This window comes from Zootoca vivipara, chromosome 2 (assembly GCF_965207765.1).
Source record: "Zootoca vivipara chromosome 2, rZooViv2.hap1.1, whole genome shotgun sequence".
In the NCBI taxonomy this organism is placed as follows: domain Eukaryota; kingdom Metazoa; phylum Chordata; class Lepidosauria; order Squamata; family Lacertidae; genus Zootoca; species Zootoca vivipara.
The window spans coordinates 122,255,019-122,277,592 of record NC_142584.1 but is presented as its reverse complement, the minus strand read 5'-3'; the positions used below and the strand labels follow the sequence as shown (position 1 = coordinate 122,277,592).

Below are 22,574 nucleotides of genomic sequence, written 5' to 3'. Positions count from 1 at the left end.
CAGAACTGGACACAGACCTACGCAGGCAGCTAAGAATACATGGTCTATGAAGGCTTTTAATTTCTCTCTTTCTTTTTTTACTCATTACAATTTTTACGTTTTGGTTTTGTGTTCTTGCATTGCTGCAAACCACTTTAGGATAAGGCGGCATATAAATATTTTTTTATAAACCAATAAATGATTGTCAGACAATGCGACTGGGAGAGTGTTTATTTGCTCCAAGCGAGAGCTGCCGTGAAATGCTGTCGTGGAGACCCCCCCCCCAACAGGATGGGCTTGCTCCTCTTGCGCCTCCGGGATACCTGACCCCCCACCTCTGGCCATTCCACAGCTACTGACTCTTTGTCGTCGTCCCCCCCCCCCAATTAAAATACCAGGTCGTCCCCCCCAAGCATTTGCTTCTCATTGCTTCTGTGCTTCTGGCACTGGATGTTCTAGCAGGCAGTGAGAGAAGCAACACGCAATGCAGAAAGGTATCTAGCGGAAACACAGAAAACCAGTTTTAGAACCAGGGCTGGGGGCACGTTCATTTTATTTTATTTTAAGTAAATCTTCATGCCCTGGGCAGCTTCCGCCTCCTGCAGACTTCCAAACAAACCTCCCTCCTTCTTGGACATCTCTGCTGCTCCTGCTCAGAACGGGGAGGTTGAAGAAACGGCAGGGCCCTGAATCTTCTCCACCCGCTACAAACCCCCCACCATGGAAGAATTAAGCCTTCCCAGGCTTTTTCCCGTACTGTCCAGCCATAAAAAGCCAGGTCGCAGGGTGGGGGGCGACATAGGGGACCCCAAATAAACAGCAAGAAAAAACTTTCTGACAGTGGAAGAGATTCCTTGGGAAGGAGGTGGGATCTCATAGAATCAGAGAGTTGTAAAGGACTGATCCAGGCCAAACCCCTTGCAATGAAAGCCCAGGTCCCTGGGGGTGGGGTGGGGTGGGGTTTGCAACCAGCACAAAGACCCACACTTTCGCTGCCACCTCCATGGAACAATGGCGGCCAGGACCCATGGCTCCTTGGCGCCATTCAAGGTGTTGCTTTTGACCTGCTTCTGGCAAGTCATAGAATCATGGAGTTGGAAGGGACCCCAAGGGTCATCTAGTCCAACCGCCTGCAAGGCAGAAAGCCTTCCTCAACTATGGCCGCCTTTGGATGGTGAAAGTGAATCCTAGAATCCTAGAGTTGGAAGAGACCCCAAGGGCCATCCAGTCCAACCCCCTGCCAAGCAGGAAACACCATCAAAGCATTCTTGACATATGCCTGTCAAGCCTCTGCTTAAAGACCTCCAAAGAGGGAGACTCCACCACACTCCTTGGCAGCAAATTCCACTGCCGAACAGCTCTTACTGTCAGGAAGTTCTTCCTAATCATAGAATCATAGAGTTGGAAGAGACCACAAGGGCCATCCAGTCCAACCACCTGCCAAGCAGGAAACACCACCAAAGCATTCTTGACATATGCCTGTCAAGACTCTGCTTAAAGACCTCCAAAGGAGGAGACTCCACCACACTCCTTGGCAGCAAATTCCACTGCTGAACAGCTCTTACTGTCAAGAAGTTCTTCCTAATGTTTAGGTGGAATCTTCTTTCTTCCTCAACTATGGCCGCCTTTGGATGGTGAAAAGTGAGCCGCCCCCAGCAAGAGAAGCCCCCCAGGGACAGAGGGGGGCCTGGGAGCATTCAAGGGGTGATGGGTTTCTTCTGCCTGCATTTCCCCCTCTAGAACCAGCCGGCGACATCTGAAAAGGCCGGATGCCGGAAGATACAGGGCAGATGTGTGTAAACCATGGGACTGGCTCCCACAAGAGACAGCGATGGCCACCAATTAGGCAAATGAACGGAGGATCGGGGCTCATTTCTCCGCCTGTGGCCAGGAGCTCTGGGTCTGAAGGGGGGCTTCTAGCTGGGGAAAGGGTTCTGCTCTGGGGCTCCTTCCCTTTGGGGCCCGTGGTTCGCCGCGATGCGAGCAGGGTGCTGACCCAGAGGAGCCACCGGCCTGATCCGGCTGCAGGGGTCCTCTGTGCCTCTGAACCTTGGGCACTCCTCAAAAAGAGGCGCCCAGATCAAGAATGATACTGACAAGCTGGAACGTGTCCAGAAGAGGGCAACCAAAATGGTCAAAGGACTGGAAACGATGCCTTATGAGGAACGGCTTAGGGAGCTGGGCATGTTTAGCCTGGAGAAGAGAAGGTTAAGGGGTGATATGATAGCCATGTTCAAATATATGAAAGGATGTCATATGGAGGAGGGAGAAAGGTTGTTTTCTGCTGCTCCAGAGAAGCGGACACGGAGCAATGGATTCAAACTACAAGAAAGAAGATTCCACCTCAACATTAGGAAGAACTTCCTGACAGTAAGAGCCGTTCGGCAGTGGAATTTGCTACCAAGGAGTGTGGTGGAGTCTCCTTCTTTGGAGGTCTTTAAGCAGAGGCTTGACAGGCATATATCAAGAATGGTTTGATGGTGCTTCCTGCTTGGTAGGGGGTTGGACTGGATGGCCCTTGTGGTCTCTTCCAACTCTAGGATTCTATGCTGGAAGGGGCTCCTTCGTGACTGTGGCGTTATATTGTTGGGAATATTCTCCTTGGGTTTGAACCTCATTTCATGGGAGAAGAGAGTCTTCTCCTGTGGTTTTTGTGTCCTTGTATTTATCACTTTCCTCTCTTTTTATGTAATAAATTACGGTAAGCCTCCTTTCAAAAAAAAGGGGGGGGGAGAGACCCGCCCTGCCTCTTCCTGCCACGACTCCAGGATCTCTCCTCCCTACCCAGATCCACTCTACTACTCTAATAGCAAAAACAGCTTTGGAGCTGCCTGTACAAGGAAGTTTTCCATGCGTGATGTTTTGGTTATGCTTTCATCTCTGTTGGAAGCCGTATAGAGAATAAAATAATAAACATAGTATTATTTCTACATCCAGTCTCAGTTTCCCCCTCTGCAGTTTTGGGAAGCTTTGGAAGTCAGGATAGAATCACAGAGTCAGGCGGGACCATCGAGGTCATGGCGCCCGGCCCACTCCAACGCAGGACTCCTGCTCTACTGACTGAGCTATCCCAGCATATGAACATGGGGAGGGGGAGGGAATGAGGAGCCACCCTAGACAGCGCCAAGGCCATTGGGTCTGGCTAACCCAGGGCTGCCGACACTGGCTGGCAGCAGCTCTGCTGGATTTCGGACCTGGGGCCTGGAGATGCTGGTGACTGAGCGTCCGTAACCACACTAGGGTCCCGCGCTTCCCGCGGAGACGGCGCCTCTCCTTCCTGTCTTTCTGCACACAGCTGGGGGGGGGCACCTGCCGCCTGCTGGCTCTTCTGGAGAAAGGGCCCTGGAGACCCCCTGAAATGTTGTGGTTCCATGGCTGCCGGCTGCCCTCCCTGCAGCCACCAGGCGCCTGCCTTTCCTGGCAGCCCTGAGGGCCAGACCCCTGGGCCGGTCGGCCGGAGGGCCAGGAGGAACCCGAGGGGCTCCTCTTCCCACCAAGCCCTTCCCCAGCCCAACGACTCCTGTGCAGCTCCTCTCAGAAGCAGCTTGCAGAAAGGCTAGGCAGCTAGTTCATTATCCCATGGGGAAATCATACACCAGGGCTGGGCAGGACCCCCAAAGCTCATCTAGTCCTTGACCATGTCAGGCTGTGGAAAGGGGGGAGCAGGGCCACGCAACCTCCATTGGCACGGCCCCCCATTGAGGGCAGAGCAGCAGGGGAGGGTTGCAGCCCGGGGCCCCAGGAACCTGCGACAGGTGCGCTTTGGGGTGTAGCCCCAGCGGCCGCCTCTGGCACAGGGCCGTGGGGCAGGCCGGCCACCCAAATGGAAGAGCAGGGCGAGGCCACAATGGAGCCTCCACGTCCCGAGCCAGTCCACCTCAGAAGACCAGGGAGGGCAGCAGCCGGGGAGGCCTCTCTCTGCCCCCTGCCTCCTCCCTGGAGCAGTTGGAGGTGCTGGATGAGAGGGGCTTCCCGTGGCCTCATCCAGCAGCCGGCCTGTGTAAATCGTGAGGTTTTAAGGTGGATTTTAGAATTGTGCATTAAATTGGGTTTTAAATGGGGTCCAGACTGAGGCAGGGAAGTGGGGGGGGGGGAGAGCAGAGACTCTCCCTCAAAGGAAGGTGGGGCAGGAAGAGCAGGCCTCTGCAAGGCCCCACAGCTTACATGCCGGGGGGGGGGCGGGGCGGGCAGGTGCCAGTTGGCTGCCCAGGAAGGAGAGCACCCCCACCCCTAGGGGCTTAACCCTTCGCTCCCTGCATTTCACGCCCAGCCTGATCCCCAAAGAGACGGGGCTGGGGAGGGGGGGGTCTTTGGTTGTGTCCATGCCATCGCCCCCCAGCACAGGGTGAGGCGCCCTGTCCACCCCAGGTACTCTGGCCCCCTGACCCCCACACCCGCCTCTGTGCCCCTAAGAAGGTCCACAGGGCTTCCCATCTCTGGGTGGGCCTCCCCCCCTGCTTCTACTTGTAGGTCCAGCAGGCGGTGGCCCAGCCCTGCCCCTTGCAGATCTCCTTGTGCTTGAGGAAGCAGCTCTGGACGCGGAACTTGCGCCCGCAGTCCTCGCAGGCGTACAGGTTGCCGTCGTGCGTCTTCATGTGCTCGGTCAGGTGGTGCTTGAGCTTGAACTTCTTGTTGCAGACGGAGCAGCCAAAGGGGCGCAGGCTGAAGGTCAGCATGATGTGGCGGTCCCGCTTGGGCTTGACCGCAAAGCGCTTCCCGCACAGGCAGCCAAACTTCTTGCCGTCGGGCGCAGACATCAGCTTGACGGGCGCGTGGACCACCTGCCCGTGCACGGCGTGCGCCAGGATCTCGTTCCCGTGGAGGTCCACGGGCTTCCACGAGCTCTCCGGGAAGGCCACCGAGTCCGCCTTCGCCGAGAAGCCGCCGCCGGGGCCGCAGGACGAGGATGCCACCGCGGTGCCAGGGAGCAGGTAGCTGACCTCGCCGCTCTCCTGGATCTCGGCCGGGCACAGCCCCGACGCGGCGAGCGGCCTGCCCAGAGACTTGAAGAAGCCAGCCTCCGACAGGCAGGAGCTGGTGCCGGCCCCGCCCAGCCCCGAGGCCGAAGGGGCCGCCTCCTCAGCGTCAAAGCGCTCCTGCTTGATGTAGAAGATCTTGGGTGCCTCGTGCGGCTCCTTGGCCCGGCTCTCCTCGGCCTTTGCCGGCCCGTCGGTGGAGCCGCTGCAGATCGGCGCCTGGTGCTCCTCCTCCTCCTCCTCCTCCTCGTCCTCTTCGTCAGGAGGCACGCGGATCTTCAGGACCTCGCCGTCGGGGCAGGTGCGCCGCCGCCGCCCAGGAGCCTCGGCCTCGGCCTCGTCCCTGGAGCCAAAGTAGTTGCTGCTGCTGGGCGATTGGCTCTCGCTGGCGCGGCTGGACCAAGGCCGGCAGGCACTGCCCTCCAGCTCCTTGAGGATCCCCGAGCATTGGTCCACCACCTGCCACATCTGGAGCCCACTGGCCACCAGGAGGTGGCTGGGCAGGGCCTCCAGGAGCAGCTTGAGGCGCCCCGAGTAGATGAGCTGCAGGAGGTTCTCGAAGGCGTCCGGCTCAATGACGCCGGGCAGCACGATGCAGTTGGTGTCGTGCAGGAGCAGCTTGTCGTGGAAGTAGGGCGAGGAGGCGGCCAGGACGCTCTTGTGCGCCTGGAAGATGCGGCCCTGGACGTGGATGGCGATGTCGCAGAACTTGCCCTCCAGGCGGTGCTTGTTGAGCGACTCCAGCAGGACGGCTGCGTAGTGAGGGAACTCGATCTGGACGCTGCGGGTCTCGGGCTCCATGGCCACCGGGGAAATGGGCGCTGCTGCAAGGAGGAGGAGGGAGAGGGTGAGGGATCCTTCACCTGGGGAAGAGGGAGGGGCCAAGGGGTGAGGCGAGGGCAGAGGGGGCTCCGCAGGCCAGGCAGCCGCCTATCAGGGGTGGAAGGGAGCCCAAGGGTCATGAAATGCGGGAATCTTTTGTCCAATGCGGGGCTCAAATCTGCAATCCAGAGATGAAGGGCCACAAGAGGCTTGCTTTATGAATTGCATTGCAGGGGGCTAGGTTCTATTCCAAACCTTTCTATATCCTCTGCCCGTCAGGGATTTCATTGTCCAGAAAGTGGGAGAAGCAACAAGAGGATCAGCCATTTTAGATCTGGTCCTAACCAATAGTGATGACTTGGTTAGTGGGGTAGAAGTGGCAGGATCATTAGGTGGGAGTGATCATGCTCTTCTGGAGTTTATTATACACCTTGAAGGAGCAACTAAGCATACTAAGCCTCAAATTCTAGACTTTAAGAAAGCCGACTTCAGAAAAGTCAGGGAAACGCTGGGTGAAATCCTTCCTCTGTAGCAACAATTATTCAGACTATGCACTCCAGAATAATGACCAACTGTATGTAATATCCAGGATCTCTCCAGCCACTGAAGCAGGAGGACAACCACCCAGACTGCCGGGGTGGGGGTGGTGGAGTTCAGAATATAATAAGGGGACATGTATTCTTTTGCTGTTTTCTTATTTACTTGTTTTGAAGTATGTGAACCGCCATGAGATCTTACGATGAAGGGCGGTATACGCATCTAAATAATACTTCATTTATTCATATATTTCTTAGAATTCAGGAGTGTACATGCAACAACGGAGGCGTTCGACAACCGAGGTTCCACTGTAGTAATAATAATTGTCGTAGTACCTCGCCTATCCGACAGGGTTGCCCCAGTCTGACACTTGGGGGGCCGGGGCGCATTTGGGGCCGTGATGTCTCTGTTCGCCGAGTCTTTGCTGGTCTCATGTCGCATATTTCAAGTGGAATCTCTGTGACTTAAATGTGCCTATATGCCTTTCTTTTCTTTTCTTTTCGTTTCTTTTGCATTTTCACTATACTGTATAATGTTACCGTGAAGCACCCAGGTATTGGGCAAGCAACGCGTAGACCAGGCATAGGCAACCTTGGCTCTCCAGATGTTTTGGAACTACAACTCCCATGATCCCTGACCGCTGGCCCTGTTTAGGGAAGTTTTTAATGTTTGCTGCTGTACTGTTTTTAATATTTGCTTGGAAGCCGCCCAGAGTGGCTGGGGAAACCCAGCCAGATGGGCGGGGTATAAATAATAAATTATTATTATTATTATTATTATTGTAGCTCCAAAACATCTGGAGAGCCAAGGTTGCCTGTGCCTGGCATAGAGTTTGGTACTAACAGCCAGCAGGCGACTTATGAGCCAATTAATCGAGTTAATAACAGCCCGATCTGCGCAGGTGGGTCTCCCCCCCCCCAATATATATAGTCCTCCCTCCACTCCGCGGGGGAGCCATTCTCTTTACTGATTGGCCCCCGCGGCTGCGCGCCCCGCCCTCTGCCCGCTCTCCGGAGCGCCCTCGGCTCAGCGGCCGGCACTCTGCGCGTGCTCAGGGGCGCCCTCGCTCCGGCCCCTCCCCCTGGGGAGGATGACGCGACGCGCCAAGGGGCGGGGCCAGAAGCTCCCAAAGCTCCTCCCCCGCCGCCGCCGCCTCACCTCGGCCGCCACCGCCGCCGCCTTCCCTTCCTTCCGCCTTCCTTCCTTCCGCCCTACGGAAGCGGCTGAGCCGGAGCTGGAGACGGGGCGTCTCTTCCGCGCCCAATCGGAAGCTGCGAGGGCGCTGGCTCGGATTGGCGCCCGGCTCCGACGCCCCGCCCCCTCCGGGCATTTTAGCCAACCGGAGAGATCTTCGTGTCCCGCCCCTTGGACTGGCGCCCCGCCTCTCTCGTCCCTCTGAAGAACAGGACCCGGATGCGGATCTGGGCTCTGATTGGCTGCGCTCTTCGACTTAGGCGGGAGCTGCTTTGAAGGTGCCGTCCTTCAATTAGGCAAACAAGCAGCGCAGAGGCGGGACCGGGAGAAGGCGCTGCGCCTTCCCATTGGACGCGGCTCCTGGGAGGGAGGGGCAGGAGGCGGCGGCTCTTCCTGGTCGCCTTCGCTGCTTTCTAGTCCTCAGCGAGAGGAGGAGCTTTGCTGCGGGGAGGGCGGGGCTTGCTGGCGAGTCAAAACACACCGAAAAGATATTATTATTGTCATGACTATTTACTAGAAGTTGTGGTGTTGCATCTATATACCACCCTTCATCTGAATATCACAGGGGCGATTTACAGCAGGCTTCCTCAAACTCGGCCCTCCAGATGGTTTGTGACTACAATTCCCATCATCCCTGACCACTGGTCCTGCTAGCTAGGGATCGTGGGAGTTGTAGGCCAAAAACATCTGGAGCGCCAAGTTGGAGGAAGCCTCATTTCCAGCATTTAAAAGTAAAAGGAAAACACCAAAGAAAATCTGTTGCAACCTTTGTGTGGTCTGCAAAACCGCCATTTGTATAAAGCTGAACACACACACACACCCCAAAAAACCACATTGTGTTATAACAATTGCAAAATGCAGCATGTAAGCCACGCAAAGAGCTGGAAACACTTTGCTTGTTAGGGCCCCACTCTCTTGGGGGCCTCCAAAAAAATTAAAGGGGGAAAAAACTGATGTGATGTACATTTCCAAAATCTATATATATAAAAATGTAGAAGGTCCATGTTTGTTATTCCACACTTTTCTCCAAAACCGCTTCCCCAATCGCCCTCAAATTTTGCCACAGCTTCAGATGTGCATGTGGGAGTGTTTCTATCCACTTACATTGACCAGATGACACACTTAGGACAGGTAAAAACCTGAATTTCTGTACAAAAAAATTGCACCCTCCAGTGGACATCCAACAAACAAACATACTGCCACAATCCCGCCCACTCCCCATCGAACCCCACAACCCTGGGAGCAAGGCCGCCCCAGAGAGCAGGCCGCCCCTCTCTCCCCCCCCCCACATACAGAACTCCCACCGCGGGACACCTGACGAACTCCATAGGACCCTGAGTCGACAACACCCCCCACCCTCAAGAACTTCCGATCATGTCGTCTTCCCCAGTATCCCCCCACCCCCAACTTCCACCTTGGGACACCTCACCACCTCCCACCCTCAAGACCTTCCTACTATACCCCCTACGAGTATTATATTGTACAACTTTAAAAGGTAACATTTCTATTTTCTTTATTTTCAGTTTTATGCAATTTGCCACAGCAACGCATGGCAGGGCACAGCTAGTATAAAATAAAATAAAATAAAACCTACATACAGCAAGTGTTTTGTATTGCGTAGGCTCCTATTTTTTTTTTATGTACAACTGGCTTTAGAGACCTATTAGGGCCATAAATTACCATATATTCAACACAAAAAACAGCAACAATTTGTTGACAAAGGACAGCTGGACATATAAAGCGCCCAATTACCTTCAGTAGCTTAGGGCTTCCTCAAACCTAAATCTGGCCCTGTGTATCAAACATATTGTATATATTGTTAACAGAGAAATCCCTTGGACAAAACAAAAAACAAGGACACCAGCCAGGAAAACCAGAGCAAAACAGCAGCCAGTAGGCTTGGTCTTTATTGAAGACTTTCATGACAGGACTCCCACCTGCCACCAGGTGAAACAAGATGGAAGCCCCGTACAGAAAAGAACCCAAACTTTTATTAGCTGCTAATCCCCATGTTGGGACGCGGGTGGCGCTGCGGTCTAAACCGCAGAGCCTAGGGCTTGCCAATCAGAAGGTCCCCCTCGATGGGGTGAGCTCCCGTTGCTCGGTCCCTGCTCCTGCCAACCTAGCAGTTTGAAAGCACGTCAAAGTGCAAGTAGATAAATAGGTACCGCTCTGGCGGGAAGGTAAACGGCGTTTCCATGTGCTGCTCCGGTTCACCAGAAGCGGCTTGGTCATGCTGGCCACATGACCCGGAAGCTGTCTGTGGACAAACGCTGGCTCCCTCAGCCAGTAAAGCGAGATGAGCACCACAACCCCAGAGTCGTCCGCGACTGGACTTAACGGTCAGCTGTACCTTTACCTTTAATCCCCATGTTACACCCCAAAACTACATCACTAATACATCATGAAAGGGGAGGTCTGGTGGCAGTAATCTGAGCATCCTGGACCCTGCCCCATGCCTCCCCTTGACCTCCACAAAACACCCATCAAGTGTAACAAAACAGATATTTACATTTCCCCGTTTCCCAGCCAAGTTAATCACACCCTTTAGTGATTGTGCTGACTTTGGTAGTGGGCTGCATGTGCATTATATCTGCTGGAGGGGCAACCCCTCCCCCAACCTATAAATTCCTGCAACAATATGATATACAGTGGTACCTCTACTTAAGAAAAACTCTACTTACGAATGTTTCTACTTGCGAATGGAGCTGTCCGCCATCGTGAATGCGGTTTAGATAGGATTTTTTCTACTTACGAATTTTTAGATAGGGTTACTTCTACTTACAGATTTTTTCTCCCAATGCATTCCTATGGGATTCGACTTTTTCCGACTTACAAATGTGTGTTCGGAACGCATTAACTTTGTAAGTAGAGGTACCACTGTATGAACTAATTGTATTTTTATATGGCAGGCAGCTAGTAACACCAGATGTCCCACCCAGACGTCAATTTCGTATTTGAAATCCAGACAGACTTGGGCAAAAAAAATGAAAGGCACAAATACAGGATGGGAGACACCTGGCCTGAGAGCAGTACATGTGAAAAGGATCTAGGAGTCTTGGTAGACCACAAACTTGACATGAGTCAGCAGTGTGATGCAGCAGCTAAAAAAGCCAATGCAATTCTGGGCTGCATCAATAGGAGTATAGCATCTAGATCTAGGGAAGTAATAGTACCACTGTATTCTGCTCTGGTCAGACCTCACCTGGAGTACTGTGTCCAGTTCTGGGCACCACAGTTCAAGAAGGATACTGACAAGCTGGAACGTGTCCAGAAGAGGGCAACCAAAATGGTCAAAGGCCTGGAAACAATGCCTTATGAGGAACGGCTTAGGGAGCTGGGTATGTTTAGCCTGGAGAAGAGAAGGTTAAGGGGTGATATGATAACCATGTTCAAATATATAAAAGGATGTCATATAGAGGAGGGAGAAAGGTTGTTTTCTGCTGCTCCAGAGAAGCGGACACGGAGCAATGGATTCAAACTACAAGAAAGAAAATTCCACCTAAACATTAGGAAGAACTTCCTGACAGTAAGAGCTGTTCGGCAGTGGAATTTGCTGCCAAGGAGTGTGGTGGAGTCTCCTTCTTTGGAGGTCTTTAAGCAGAGGCTTGACAGCCATCTGTCAGGAATGCTTTGATGGTGTTTCCTGCTTGGCAGGGGATTGGACTGGATGGCCCTTGTGGTCTCTTCCAACTCTATGATTCTATGATTCATATGGGAGACCTATGCTAGCGGGAGACCTGGGTCTTTCCTTCTCCCATAAATTGTTTAAAATACTCTGTACAGGACACTACAAGGGCCAGACCTAGGGAAAGCCCACCAGTCACCTATCTTCTTAACTTAGACAGTGGCCCCTCTGTCAACATCCTCTGAAAGTGGGCCAGAAAACGGCCACACAAGACAGGGCCTTTTCTGCAGTGGCTCCCCATTTGTGAGATGCTCTCCCCAGGGTGGCTCTCCCGGCGCCATCCTTACATGTCCTTAGAAGCAAAAGCAGTCTTCTTCTTCTTCCTGGCCTTGGACTCTGTGTTTGTACAGTCATACCTCGGTTTAAGTACACCTCGGTTGGAGTATTTTCCGTTTAAGTACTCCGCGGACCCGTCTGGAACGGATTAATCCACTTTCCATTACTTTCAATGGGAAAGTTCGCTTCAGGTTAAGTACAGATAATCCCCACAGCTCGCAAACAAGCTTTGACACAACCAGCATGTTTTCCTTCTCTGAAAGGCAGCTAAATTTCCATCTCTTTGAACATTGGAACATAATAGCCTGCTCAGGAGTCTTTGGCGAGGTGCTTTGGAGGAAGGAGTTCTACAAGAGTAGCCCATCTTTCCTGGCGGGCCATTTCTGCATGTTTCGGCCTTGCTGGCAAAGCCATATAATGCAAGAGTTGGCTGCTGAGAGTTGTTGAAGCCTCCTCTGACCTACAAGGCTCCCAATGCTTTCCTGCTGCAGCCACAGTTAAAGTCCTCCTGTTGCCCCAGGATCCTTTCCAGGAGGGCCAAACTCAAGCTCAAGCCACTCATTCCCCTTACCCCGAAGAGAAAGAAGCCTGGGCACGCAGGAAGAAAGCAGAAAACGCCCAAATCAGCAGTGGAAGAAGAAATATAAACATTTATTACAAAGTAAGTATAAAAATAGTAAGAATGGGGTCAAGACCAGCCGCCTCCGCCGCCCTCACTTCCTGTTCGATGCCGTGCCGATGACGCATTCATTCACCTGCAAGGCAAGACCGGGCAGATTTGGGGGGCCAGAAACTGGTGCTTGATCCTCAAAGAAGCAGGCAGCCCACAGCTGCTACTGCTGCCGCCGCCGCCGCCACCTCCTCCGTTCCAGCTGCGGTCAGTCAGGGCGGACCTTCAGCAGAGGAGATTCTGCAAGCAGCCAAGAAAAAGAACCACCCGCAACCGTACGCTGCAGCCACTTACCTTTCGGGCAAATCGAAGGGAATTGAGGGACTCGGCAAAGTTCTCCTCCGAGGGCGAGATGTTAACGAACATCAGCCTGGGGGGGGGGAGGCAGGAGGAGACGGTGAGGAGAGACAGAGGGTGCCCCAAGGGGTATGCATGGCACCACTGTCAGAGAATTTTGGGTTGAAAGGGGTCATAGAATCCTAGAGTTGGAAGAGACCACAAGGGCCATCCAGTCCAACCCCCTGCCAAGCAGGAAACGCCATCAAAGCATTCTTGACATATGCCTGTCAAGCCTCTGCTTAAAGACTTACAAAGAAGGAGACTCCACCACACTCCTTGGCAGCAAATTCCACTGCCAAACAGCTCTTACTGTCAGGAAGTTCTTCCCAATGTTTAGGTGGAATCTTCTTTCTTGTAGATTGAATCCATTGCTCCGTGTCCGCTTCTCTGGAGCCCAACCTACTGTGTCCCTGGCAGTATAGCGCAGACAATGCATGAAAGGGGGGGGGTCCATAAACTCCCTCCCGCTCTCCCACCTTGCCGACTCACATCTTGGAATTGCCACCTAAGGAGTTCTGGAGGAGGTAGGTCAGCTTGCTGTTCCGGTAGGGCACATGGGCCTCCTGCGAGGGGGGGGGGGGCAAAGGAGGCGGACAAGAATGGGTGCAGGAAGGGGAAATGTTTGGGGGCCCCTCCTCCCCACTCAGGGCAGGCCGCTTCCGCCAGCATCGTGAGACTGTCCCATTTCTTATAGAATTGTAGAGGGAAGGGACCACCAAGAGCCCCCAACAGGTGGGCACCCCACCCCTGAGACAGCACCCTCGCAGAAGACCAGTGCACTGCAGGTGGGGGGCTGTGAAGGGCTGCCCCACTGCTGGCTGGGACTCTCCCACCCGGAGGCACAAGCGACCCCCCCTCTCCCGCCTACCTTGTTGCTGAGGGCGGTGATGACCAGGCCCAGGTTGGAGAGGCTGCTGTTGATGGCCTGGGTCTCCTTGAGGCGGTCACCTGTGGAGAGGGACTTGTCCAGGCGCTCGCTGCCAGCCAGGTCCACCAAGCTCAGCACAGCTGCCAGGGGGACAAAGGAGGGATGAGGGTGGGTGCCCCCGTCTCCCACTGAGGGGACCAGGGGCAGAGTGCCTGGCCTAGAAGAGGGGGGATGGTGGGGCCGGCTACCCTCTTCCCCGCCTGGCACTCACAGGAGGTGTGCAGCTCCCGGTTGGCGTTGTGGCCCTCGATGCGCAGCTGGAAGAGGCTGTGGCTGCGGGAGGAGCGCTCATTGAGATTGGTCTTGGCCACCGAGCGGTGGGCTTTGGCCCTCTGAAGCAGCTTCAGCACCTGAAGGGGCAAGCAGAGAATGGAAGCAGAGTCGGAAGGGACCCTGAGGGTCATCTAGCGGCCCTAGCCAACACCTGGCAAACAGGGTGAAGAAGCTAGCCAGGCACATTTTCCACCTGGCTATTGGCTACTGCGACCAGACTGAGATGCCCAGTTGACAGGATGACGTTTGGCGTCACCACCTAGAGGTGCAAGCCTTGGAATCCTTGGATCTATACTGTTTCCACACACTAGTACCTCATCCTGTAGGATTCTATCCGTTATATTTTAGCTGCACAATCGGAAAGAATATCAGGAATCAAAATGGATGAACTGCACCTTATTAATCAATAAAACTCAAGAAACTCCAATATGCTAAAGAGGAGGCTTACAGGAAAGGAATTCCCAGCTAGGAATGCACTGACAAAGGAGATTATAAAGTGGGAAAACAAACCTACGATTCAGAATCAATTCTCAACAGGGACTCAGCTACTCTTTGGAAGAATTTACAGAACATTACCGAATATAACTGATCGCCGAATAATTGATGCTTTTGAATTCCAAGTACGGTATATTAGTACTTGGCCAATAAATTATTATTCTGTTCTAAAAAAGGCTTTCTCTCTGCAGCCTGAGCAGAAGCAGTGAGCAATGTCAGTTAATTGTGGTCACTTGACTTCACTTACTGCCCCACTCACAGTTGTGAAGAATATTCTTATATTATGAATGGACCGTTAAGAAAAAGAAGTTGGACTAGGCCAATATATATGTGGACTGCCCCAATCCCAGCTCAAGGTGGTCATCTGAACTAACCAGATGTATAACTGAGAATCAATCCGTTTTGGCGAGTGTAACCTTGGTTTAAGGAGCTGCTTGGCGCCTAGCTTCTATATTGGAGTTTCTAACATTGCCTGCAAATTGAAAGGGGCGCATGGCGGGGAGATGTTCCTCTTGGAACTCGAGGGCAGGCAGAAAAGCCATAAGGAGCCGAGGGGCCAAGACCCAGGGGATCTGAACTCTCCAGAAAGGCAGGCTGGCTCTCAGAGAAAAGCCCTGAGAAGAATCGGAGAATTGCAAAGTTGGAGGGGAGCCCCCAGGGTCATCTAGCCCAACCCCATATTCCTCACTCTGCTCCTCCCCCCTCAGAGGCTTTGGATGCAGACACACTCTGGCTGCCTTGTCCCCAGACCAAGGCCCTAAAATGGGTCGTCACAATGGGGCTGGTCCTCTGGCGTCTGCCTCTCCTCCACCCCTTGCAAGCAGACTGGTGGCCTGACACAGTGCACAGAGCTGTAGAATAGCAGTGTTGGAAGGGGACCCCAAGGGTCATCTAGCCCAACCCCCCCAACCGCAGTACCTCCTCCTCTGAAACAACGGGGACGTAGCAGAGGTTGGGGACGTGCAGTTCCTCCGTGCACTGGCTCACTCTCCGGATCTCCAGCTCAGAGCCCCGCTCAGGGCGCAACACCAGCAGGTCCCGCAGAGACTCGTTGTAGATCTCCAGGAAGTTGGCGGTAAAATGGTACTGGAAGGAGACAGGCAGAGGGGCAGGATCAGACCAGGGAAGGCGGCTGGGGAGGTGCGGGCCCAGCCGGCACATCGCTCCCAGCTCAGACTCGGAGACTTCCTGACAGTAAGAGCTGTTCGACAGTGGAATTTGCTGCCAAGGAGTGTGGTGGAGTCTCCTTCTTTGGAGGTCTTTAAGCAGAGGCTTGACAGGCATATGTCAAGAATGCTTTGATGGTGTTTCCTGCTTGGCAGGGGGTTGGACTGGATGGCCCTTGTGGTCTCTTCCAACTCTAAGATTCTATGACCAACTGGCATGGTTATTCCAAGCTGGCCTGGCTCCAAAGGTGAGTCTCAGGGCCTAGGAGTTCAGACATGCCACCCTTTCGGGGTTCAGGGGATCGTCTGCAACTGAATGGAAAGCCTTGCAGAAAAACACTGGAGGTCTCGCCAGCCAAGGGATCTAAGGCAGGAGAGGCCCTGCTGGGAAGGAAACCATCCTGTGGGGCGGGTGGGGGTGTGTGAAAGAGGCAGCCCCCTCCCTCCCCAAGTGCTGAGAGTGGTTCCCAGAGTTAAACCACCCTGGGTGGGAATGGCAGCGCGGCGAGTGAATGCAGCGGGCGTCTCCTGCGGCTTCCTCACCCCTCCACCCCCTTTGAACCCCTGCCACCGGTTTCCCTCTGCCCACCTTCCAGCCTTTGGCCTCCATCTCCCGGGCTTTCTTGAAGATCTGCTGGACTGCGCGGGGGATCATGCCAGCCGCGGAAGGGTCCCGGCAGTCGGGGCCCTCCATGGTGTACGTCTTGCCGCTCCCCGTCTGCCCGTAGGCAAAGATGCAGACGTGGTAGCCGTCCAAGGCCGACTGCGGGGAGGAAGGGAAGCCATCAAGCTGGCGTCCACCAGGCCCTACCTGCTCTCCTGTCCCCGGAGGGGGACAGCCGCCCTATATTACATTTCCATACCATCCTTCAGCCAAATCGACAGGGTAATCTTCATCATAATACAGTGGTACCTTGGGTGTCAAACTGAATCCGTTCCAGGAGTCCCTTTGACTCCCAGAATCATTCAAAAACTAAGGGCGCGGCTTCTGATTGGCTGCCAAAGAATGTTTGGAAATTACACTTAATTCCAGGTTTTCAGCGTTCAGGAGCCAAACCGTACGAGTGTCAAGGCGTTCGAGAACCAAGATACAACTGTATCATACTCAACATACATAATAACAAACTAGAACAGGCATCCCCAAACTTCGGCCCTCCAGATGTTTTGGACTACAATTCCCATCATCCCTAACCACTGGTCCTGTTGGCTACCGGTAGGGATCATGGGAGTTGTAGGCCAAAACATCTGGAGGGCCACAGTTTGGGGGTGCCTGAACTAGAAGAACTGGCCCCCCTACTATAATAATAATAATTTATAATTTATAAATAATATTAATTTATTATTTATACCCCGTCCATCTGGCTGGGTTTCCCCAGCCACTCTGGGCGGTTTACAACAGAAAAATGAAATAAAATAATCTATTAAACATTAAAAGCCTCCCTACCCCCGTAATATATTTATTTTATATATTTTTTTATTTTATTTATGTGCTGCTCTTCATTAAAAGATCACAGGGTGGTTCACGGAATAAAATTCATTTCCTTTGTTAATTTTCCTTACCTGCACAAGCAGAGAGATCTCCTCAAAGACCTCCTCCTGGGAGCTGGACGGAGGGAAGACCTGGTCAAAGTTGAACTCGTAGACAATGTCCTCTTTGCGCTCCCGGCCAACGTGGGACTGGCAGAGGTTCAAAGAATTGCAGAGTTGGAAGGACCCTCAAGCCTCAGCTAGTCCACCCTCCCCAAGGCAAGACTTGAACCCACAACCCTAAGATGATGAGTCTCATGCTCTACTGACTGAGCGGTAACAGGGGCCGCATTCCCCCTTGGCCAGCTCTCCAGGGGCCACAATGGTCTCTCTCTCTCTCACACACACACACACACTCTCCTGCTCCTGTGGTTTAGCCACCCCGTTGCCAAGACTTGTGCCCCCCCTTCCCCACAGGATGTGCCCCCCCCGACACTGACCTCCTCCACCTTGGATAAGACGAGGCTTTTACTGTCGTCCGCCGGGAAGCGCAAGTGGCTCATTCCATGCTTCTGTGCCTCTTTCTCGCTGCTCAGCAGGGGGCGCACGCGGCAGAAGACACGGATGTTGCCCTGGAGGGAGCGGGGACTCGTCAGCACCCAGCCCCACCAAGGGACCCCCAGCACCAGCCCCCCCCACACCACCACCACCGGCCCACCTTCAGCTCCTGGACGGCGTTGTGCAGGAAGCGCCGCTCCATCTCCGACTCGTGCAGCTTCTGCTCCAGCTGAGCCTTGCGTGCGGCCAGCACCTCATTCTCCTGCGCCCGCTGGGCCAGGCTCTCCTGCGCCTGGCGCAACTCCGCCTGCATCAGAGAAACCCCAGGGGCAGTGAGGGGTGGGCCACCTTGAAGCCAGGCAACAGATCCAGGAGCGCCACAGGCTCCTTCAGGGAGGTTTTATTGTGATTATCACTCTTATTGTGATTTTTATTCATTTTCTTTCTTTCCTTCTTATCTTCCCACCTTTTATCGCTTTTTCCTGTATTGTATTCCTATGTTGTTTATTGATATAGCTCGGCTTTTCATACCATCCTCCCGGACATTCTTATCAAAAAGCTGATGGAACCAGACCTTTCTTGCGAGAAGCCAAGTTGCAGGGAACTAGGCAGAGGGCCTTCTCGGTGGTGGCACCTGCCCTGTGGAACGCCCTCCCAACAGATGTCAAAGAGGACAACAACTACCAGACTTTTAGAAGGCATCCAAAGGCAGCCCTGTTCAGGGAGACTTTTAATGTTTAATAGGTTACGGTGTTTTATTTTTCTGTTGGAAGCAGCCCAGAGTGGCTGGGGAAACCCAGCCAGATGGGTGGGGTATAAGTAATAAATTATTATTATTATTATTTCTTCTACCATCTATGACTGGATTAAAGACTTCCCGATGGATCGGCCACAAACAGGGAGGATTGGGCCTGCTACATCTACCTCCCTGTGGCATGCTGGCTTGACAGCCACGGACAGAAAATCTCTACAGAGGGTGGGAAATACAGCACGATATCATGGGCTGTTCCCTGAGTCCGCGAGACGACATCGCAAGGGATCATTGCCTTAGGAGAGCGAGAAAAATTATCTGGGACGATTCACACCCCGGCCAGCACCTCTTTAATATTCTACCCTCGGGCAGGGAATATAGAAGAATGATCAGTCGTACCTACAGGCTAAAAAACATTTTCTACCCGTGGGCTGTTAGGCTGCTGAACGGAAAATAATATAGTGCAACTGACTTTCGGGGTTGGTGTGTTGTGTGACAAGCACACAGAGTGCAATGAGATTGAGTGTTTTTTTGGGGGGGGGGGGCTCGGTTAATTTCATTGTGCACAAGTTGTACATTGACAATAAAGGTATTATTATTATTACTATTACTATTTCTAATTATCCTTTTTTAACTAGTTTGGCTTTTATTGTATCAGGGACCCAGGTGGCGCTGTGGTTAAACCACTGAGCCTAGGGCTTGCTGACCAGAAGGTCGGCGGTTCGAATCCCTGTGACGGGGTGAGCTCCCGTTGCTTGGTCCCAGCTCCTGCCAACCTAGCAGTTTGAAAGCACGTCAAAACGCAAGTAGATAAATAGGAACCGCTACAGCGGGAAGGTCAACGGCGTTTCCATGTGCTGCTCTGGTTTGCCAGAAGCGGCTTTGTCATGCTGGCCATATGACCTGGAAGCTATACCCTGGCTCCCTCGGCCAATAATGCGAGATGAGCGCGCAACCCCAGAGTCGGTCACGACTGGACCTAATGGTCAGGGGTCCCTTTACCTTTACCTATGCTGAATTTTTTTTAAAACTTAGATATTGATCCTGGCATTGTAGAATCAGAAGGGTCTCTAAGGGACATCTAATCCAACCGACTGCAATGCAGGAACCACAACTAGATGTTGGCTGGTCCCTAGGATTCCTCACCTCACCTTGGGATTCCCAGCACCTCACGGAGGCCGACAGTCTCTCCATTGAAGGGTAGGTGGAAGTACCCCCAGCCCCCCGCTCACCTCTCTGGTCTCCAGCTGGGCAGCCAAATCCTCCTTGGCCTCCCTGGCCTTGCGGCCAGCGGTTTCCAACTCCCGGATTGTCTGGCTCTGGCTCTGGACAGTCTCCTGCAGCCGCCGCTCCTGCTCCACCAGCTCCTCCACCATCTGCAGGCTCTCTGTGGCCTGCGCTCGGGAGGTCTGCAGCTCCAAGGCCAAGGCACTGCAAAAGAGAGGGTAGGTCAGAGGTCGGATCCTGCAGCAGGAGGAGCCCGCCATGCCCTTCTCAGGCTGCCGCTCACTCACCTGTTCTGCCCCTCCAGCTGCTGGCTGAGGCCTGTCGCCTGCTTCAGCTCCCCCTCCAGCTGGTTCAGCCGCTGCCTCAGGGCCTCATTCTCCCCGGCTAGCCCCTGGGCCTTCTCCTTGTAGGTCCCCACTTTGGCCCGCAGGTCGCTCACTTGCCCCTTCAAGTCCCAGGGGGCCCGCTTCTTCTCACCCCCGCCAGCACTGGCAGGAGCAGCGGCTGCCAAGGGGAGAGGGATAGAGAGAGGACAGTGTGAAGGTCCCAGGGGCGGCTCAAGGATGGCAAAGGAGGGGGGCCACCTCCCTCCTTTCTCTTGGCCTCACCTGGCTTAGGGGCTGCCGCAACCACCATCCGACGGGATCCTGCTGGGAAAGGAGGAATGAGATATGAAGCAGTGAAAGGGTTCCCAAGGGGGACCCCTCTCCCCTCCATTGGTTCCTGAAATCTACACCCCAATTGATTGTGAAAAATAACAATACTTCGCAACATATGTGGGGGTTCCATTCCACGGATTGTGCCTAAAACCAAAATAGTGTATAGCTGAAACACACTGGGTTGAACGGTGGGTGGGATTGCCAGAGCATTTTTCCTGGAACCCCAGCCCCTCTCCAAACTTTTTATATTGTTTCATACACTGAATGCACACAAGTTGAAGGGGCACCAGGTGCAGGGTTACAAGGGGACCCACATTCTACACACCTGAATCCTGGCTTGCCAAAAGTAAAATGGCTTCAGCGGGTGAAGACAGTCCAGCAAAGATAGCTACCTAATTTTGTAACAGCATAACTGGATCAGGCCCAAGGGGGCCTGTCTAGTCCAGCATCCTGTTCTCACAATGGCCAAACAGTTTCCTGTGGGAAACCAGGATTCAAGCCCAAGAGCCCTCTCCCCCTTTGTGGCTTCGAGCAACAGGTATCCAGAAGCATTGCTCCCTCCATGGATTGCCCTCTCTGGCGTGCATTTGTTTAATCCTCTTGTGAAGCCATCCAAGTTCACTACCTCCTGTGGGAGGAAGTTCCATAGGTTAACTATGCACTACCATTGTTTTTGTATACAGGGGTGGCTTGGTTCTCGAACTTCATCCATTCCAGGAGTCCAGGACTCCATTCGCAAACCAAGGCACGGCTTCCGATTGGCTGCGGGAGCTTCCTACACTCATTTGGAAGCCGTGTCGGATGTTCAGCGTCTGAAAAGTGTTCGCAAACCAGAACACTTACTTCCGGGTTTGCGCGTTCAGGACCCAATTTGTTCGACAACTAAGCCGTTTGAGAACCAAGGTACCACTGTAATGGAAATCAATACAATATTTATAATATTAAAAAAAAAAAATAACAGGATGGGTGCTGGTCCTCTAAAAGATCAATTCCTGACAGGTATAATATGGCACCCTTAACACTTCTGCAGCCCAAGGCCTACCTGTGACGGAAGGCCCTGCTAGACCCGCAGTCCCCCGTGTCCGAGTGCTGGAGCGGCGGCGCCCACCTGCCAAGAAAGCTGCGTTACTGCAAAGTCCAGAAGGGCTCTCCAGGTTCTGCCCCTTCCCCTCCCCACACTGACCAGAGCTTACCGGCCTGGCGGTGGCTTCGGAGCCCAGGGGCCGCTGGCGGAGGCTTCAGCAAGGAGGGGGCTGCTGCTGTCACAGGTCCTGCCCGCTTGGTAGGCTCCAGGGGACCCCGAGCCCGTTTCTGGGAGGAAGGAAAGGGCAACTGTTTGTTATTCATAGAATCATAGAGTTGGAAGAGACCACAAGGGCCATCCAGTCCAACCCCCTGCCAAGCAGGAAACACCATCAAAGCATTCTTGACATATGCCTGTCAAGCCTCTGCTTAAAGACCTCCAAAGAAGGAGACTCCACCACACTCCTTGGCAGCAAATTCCACTGCCGAACAGCTCTTACTGTCAGGAAGTTCTTCCTAATGTTGAGGTGGAATCTCCTTTCTTGAAGTTTGAATCCATTGCTCCGTGTCCGCTTCTCTGGAGCAGCAGAAAACAATCTTTCTCCCTCCTCCATATGACATCCTTTCATATATTTGAACATGGCTATCATATCACCCCTTCACCTTCTCTTCTCCAGGCTAAACATACCCAGCTCCCTAAGGGTCAGGCTGGATGACCTGCAGGGGTCCCTGACCACCTCCCTGATTCTATTCAACGTCCCTCTCTGCTGGATTTTGTGCAGCAGAAGGGAGGGGCTTGAGAACTCACCCGCTCCACCTTGGGGGGCTCATTCTCATCGCTGGCCGGGCGCTTGAGGCGAAGTCCAGACACAGGGAGCCGGGAGGGGCCTTTGGGCAGCACGGAACTTTTCCCCTCGGAGTTCATCTTCTGCTCCCGGAGTGGCAACTGAGAGAGAAACGGAGGGTTGCGAGGCAGGAATCACAATGGCAGGCAGGCAGGCAGGAGAGAGAGAGAGAGAGAAGCCCCCTGACCCCCCGGAAGCGACTCACGGGAGGTGGACCATCCATCGGCTCCAGGCACGGCCTTCGGGCGGAAGCAAAGCCCTTCAGCCGTCGAAGCGGGAGGCCCAAGGAAGTCAGCGGAGGCCCAGCTAGTCCAGCCTCCTGCTCCCGGGGGCCAAATGAAGGCCTGAGAAAGGGGACCCTCTGCCCATGCCCAGAGGCCTCACCGGCGCGGCGCTCGGCGCCCCTTTTGCTGCTGCTCCTCCTCGCCGCCCTTTTCCCTCTCCGATCCAACCGCCGTAAGGATTCAAACGGGCAGCTCCCGTCTTCCCCCGCGGCGCCGCCCCGACAGCCAATGGCGAGGCGGGCGAGAGGAGGAGACCAATCCGCGGCCGCCCGTCGCACGCGCCGGCACCGCCCTCTTCGTCTTACGCCAACGGCCCAGTCGCGTCACCGTATCACCTCGCGCCAGCTCCGCCCCTTCGTGCGCGGCCACAGCGGACGACGCACTGCGCACGCGCGCCGCCAAAAAAAGGAGCCCGAG

At 54.0% G+C, this 22,574-nt stretch overlaps 2 protein-coding genes across 5 annotated transcripts; both read right to left on the bottom strand.

Moving 5' to 3' along the window:
• Nucleotides 1–2,843: 2,843 nt before the first annotated feature.
• ZBTB9 (zinc finger and BTB domain containing 9) lies at nucleotides 2,844–7,563 on the bottom strand. The gene is made up of 2 exons (XM_035101766.3): nucleotides 7,473–7,563; nucleotides 2,844–5,779 (listed from the first exon to the last, which is right to left on the bottom strand). Exon 2 carries the CDS (start codon nucleotides 5,754–5,756, stop codon nucleotides 4,440–4,442), a length of 1,317 nt encoding a protein of 438 aa, XP_034957657.1. The 5' UTR covers nucleotides 5,757–5,779; nucleotides 7,473–7,563; the 3' UTR covers nucleotides 2,844–4,439.
• A 4,539-nt stretch (nucleotides 7,564–12,102) lies between these two features.
• Nucleotides 12,103–22,314, bottom strand: KIFC1 (kinesin family member C1). Of its 4 annotated transcripts, none has more exons than XM_035101757.3 (17): nucleotides 22,079–22,314; nucleotides 21,837–21,974; nucleotides 21,199–21,316; nucleotides 21,048–21,113; nucleotides 19,955–19,996; nucleotides 19,634–19,850; nucleotides 19,352–19,550; nucleotides 17,529–17,675; nucleotides 17,311–17,442; nucleotides 16,904–17,020; nucleotides 15,933–16,106; nucleotides 15,096–15,263; nucleotides 13,621–13,759; nucleotides 13,350–13,489; nucleotides 12,971–13,044; nucleotides 12,437–12,512; nucleotides 12,103–12,227 (listed from the first exon to the last, which is right to left on the bottom strand). In XM_035101757.3, the coding sequence occupies exons 1-17, from the start codon at nucleotides 22,094–22,096 to the stop codon at nucleotides 12,186–12,188; spliced, it is 2,007 nt and encodes a 668-aa protein (XP_034957648.3). In that variant the 5' UTR covers nucleotides 22,097–22,314; the 3' UTR covers nucleotides 12,103–12,185. The 4 variants fall into 4 exon arrangements, with proteins under 4 accessions (XP_034957648.3, XP_034957649.3, XP_088520441.1 ...); XM_035101758.3 differs by having other exon boundaries at nucleotides 19,955–19,993; XM_088664315.1 differs by having other exon boundaries at nucleotides 22,258–22,314.
• Nucleotides 22,315–22,574: the final 260 nt, after the last annotated feature.

Excerpts from the sequence above, each read along its gene's own strand:
- ZBTB9 (XM_035101766.3), bottom strand. The coding sequence starts at position 5,756 with ATGGAGCCCGAGACCCGCAGCGTCCAGATCGAGTTCCCTCACTACGCA.
- KIFC1 (XM_035101757.3), bottom strand. Across the intron at positions 15,264-15,932 it reads TGGAGGCCAAAGGCTGGAAG|TACCATTTTACCGCCAACTT; the intron begins GTGGGCAGAGGG and ends GTCTCCTTCCAG. Across the intron at positions 13,045-13,349 it reads TCACCGCCCTCAGCAACAAG|GAGGCCCATGTGCCCTACCG; the intron begins GTAGGCGGGAGA and ends CCCCCCTCGCAG.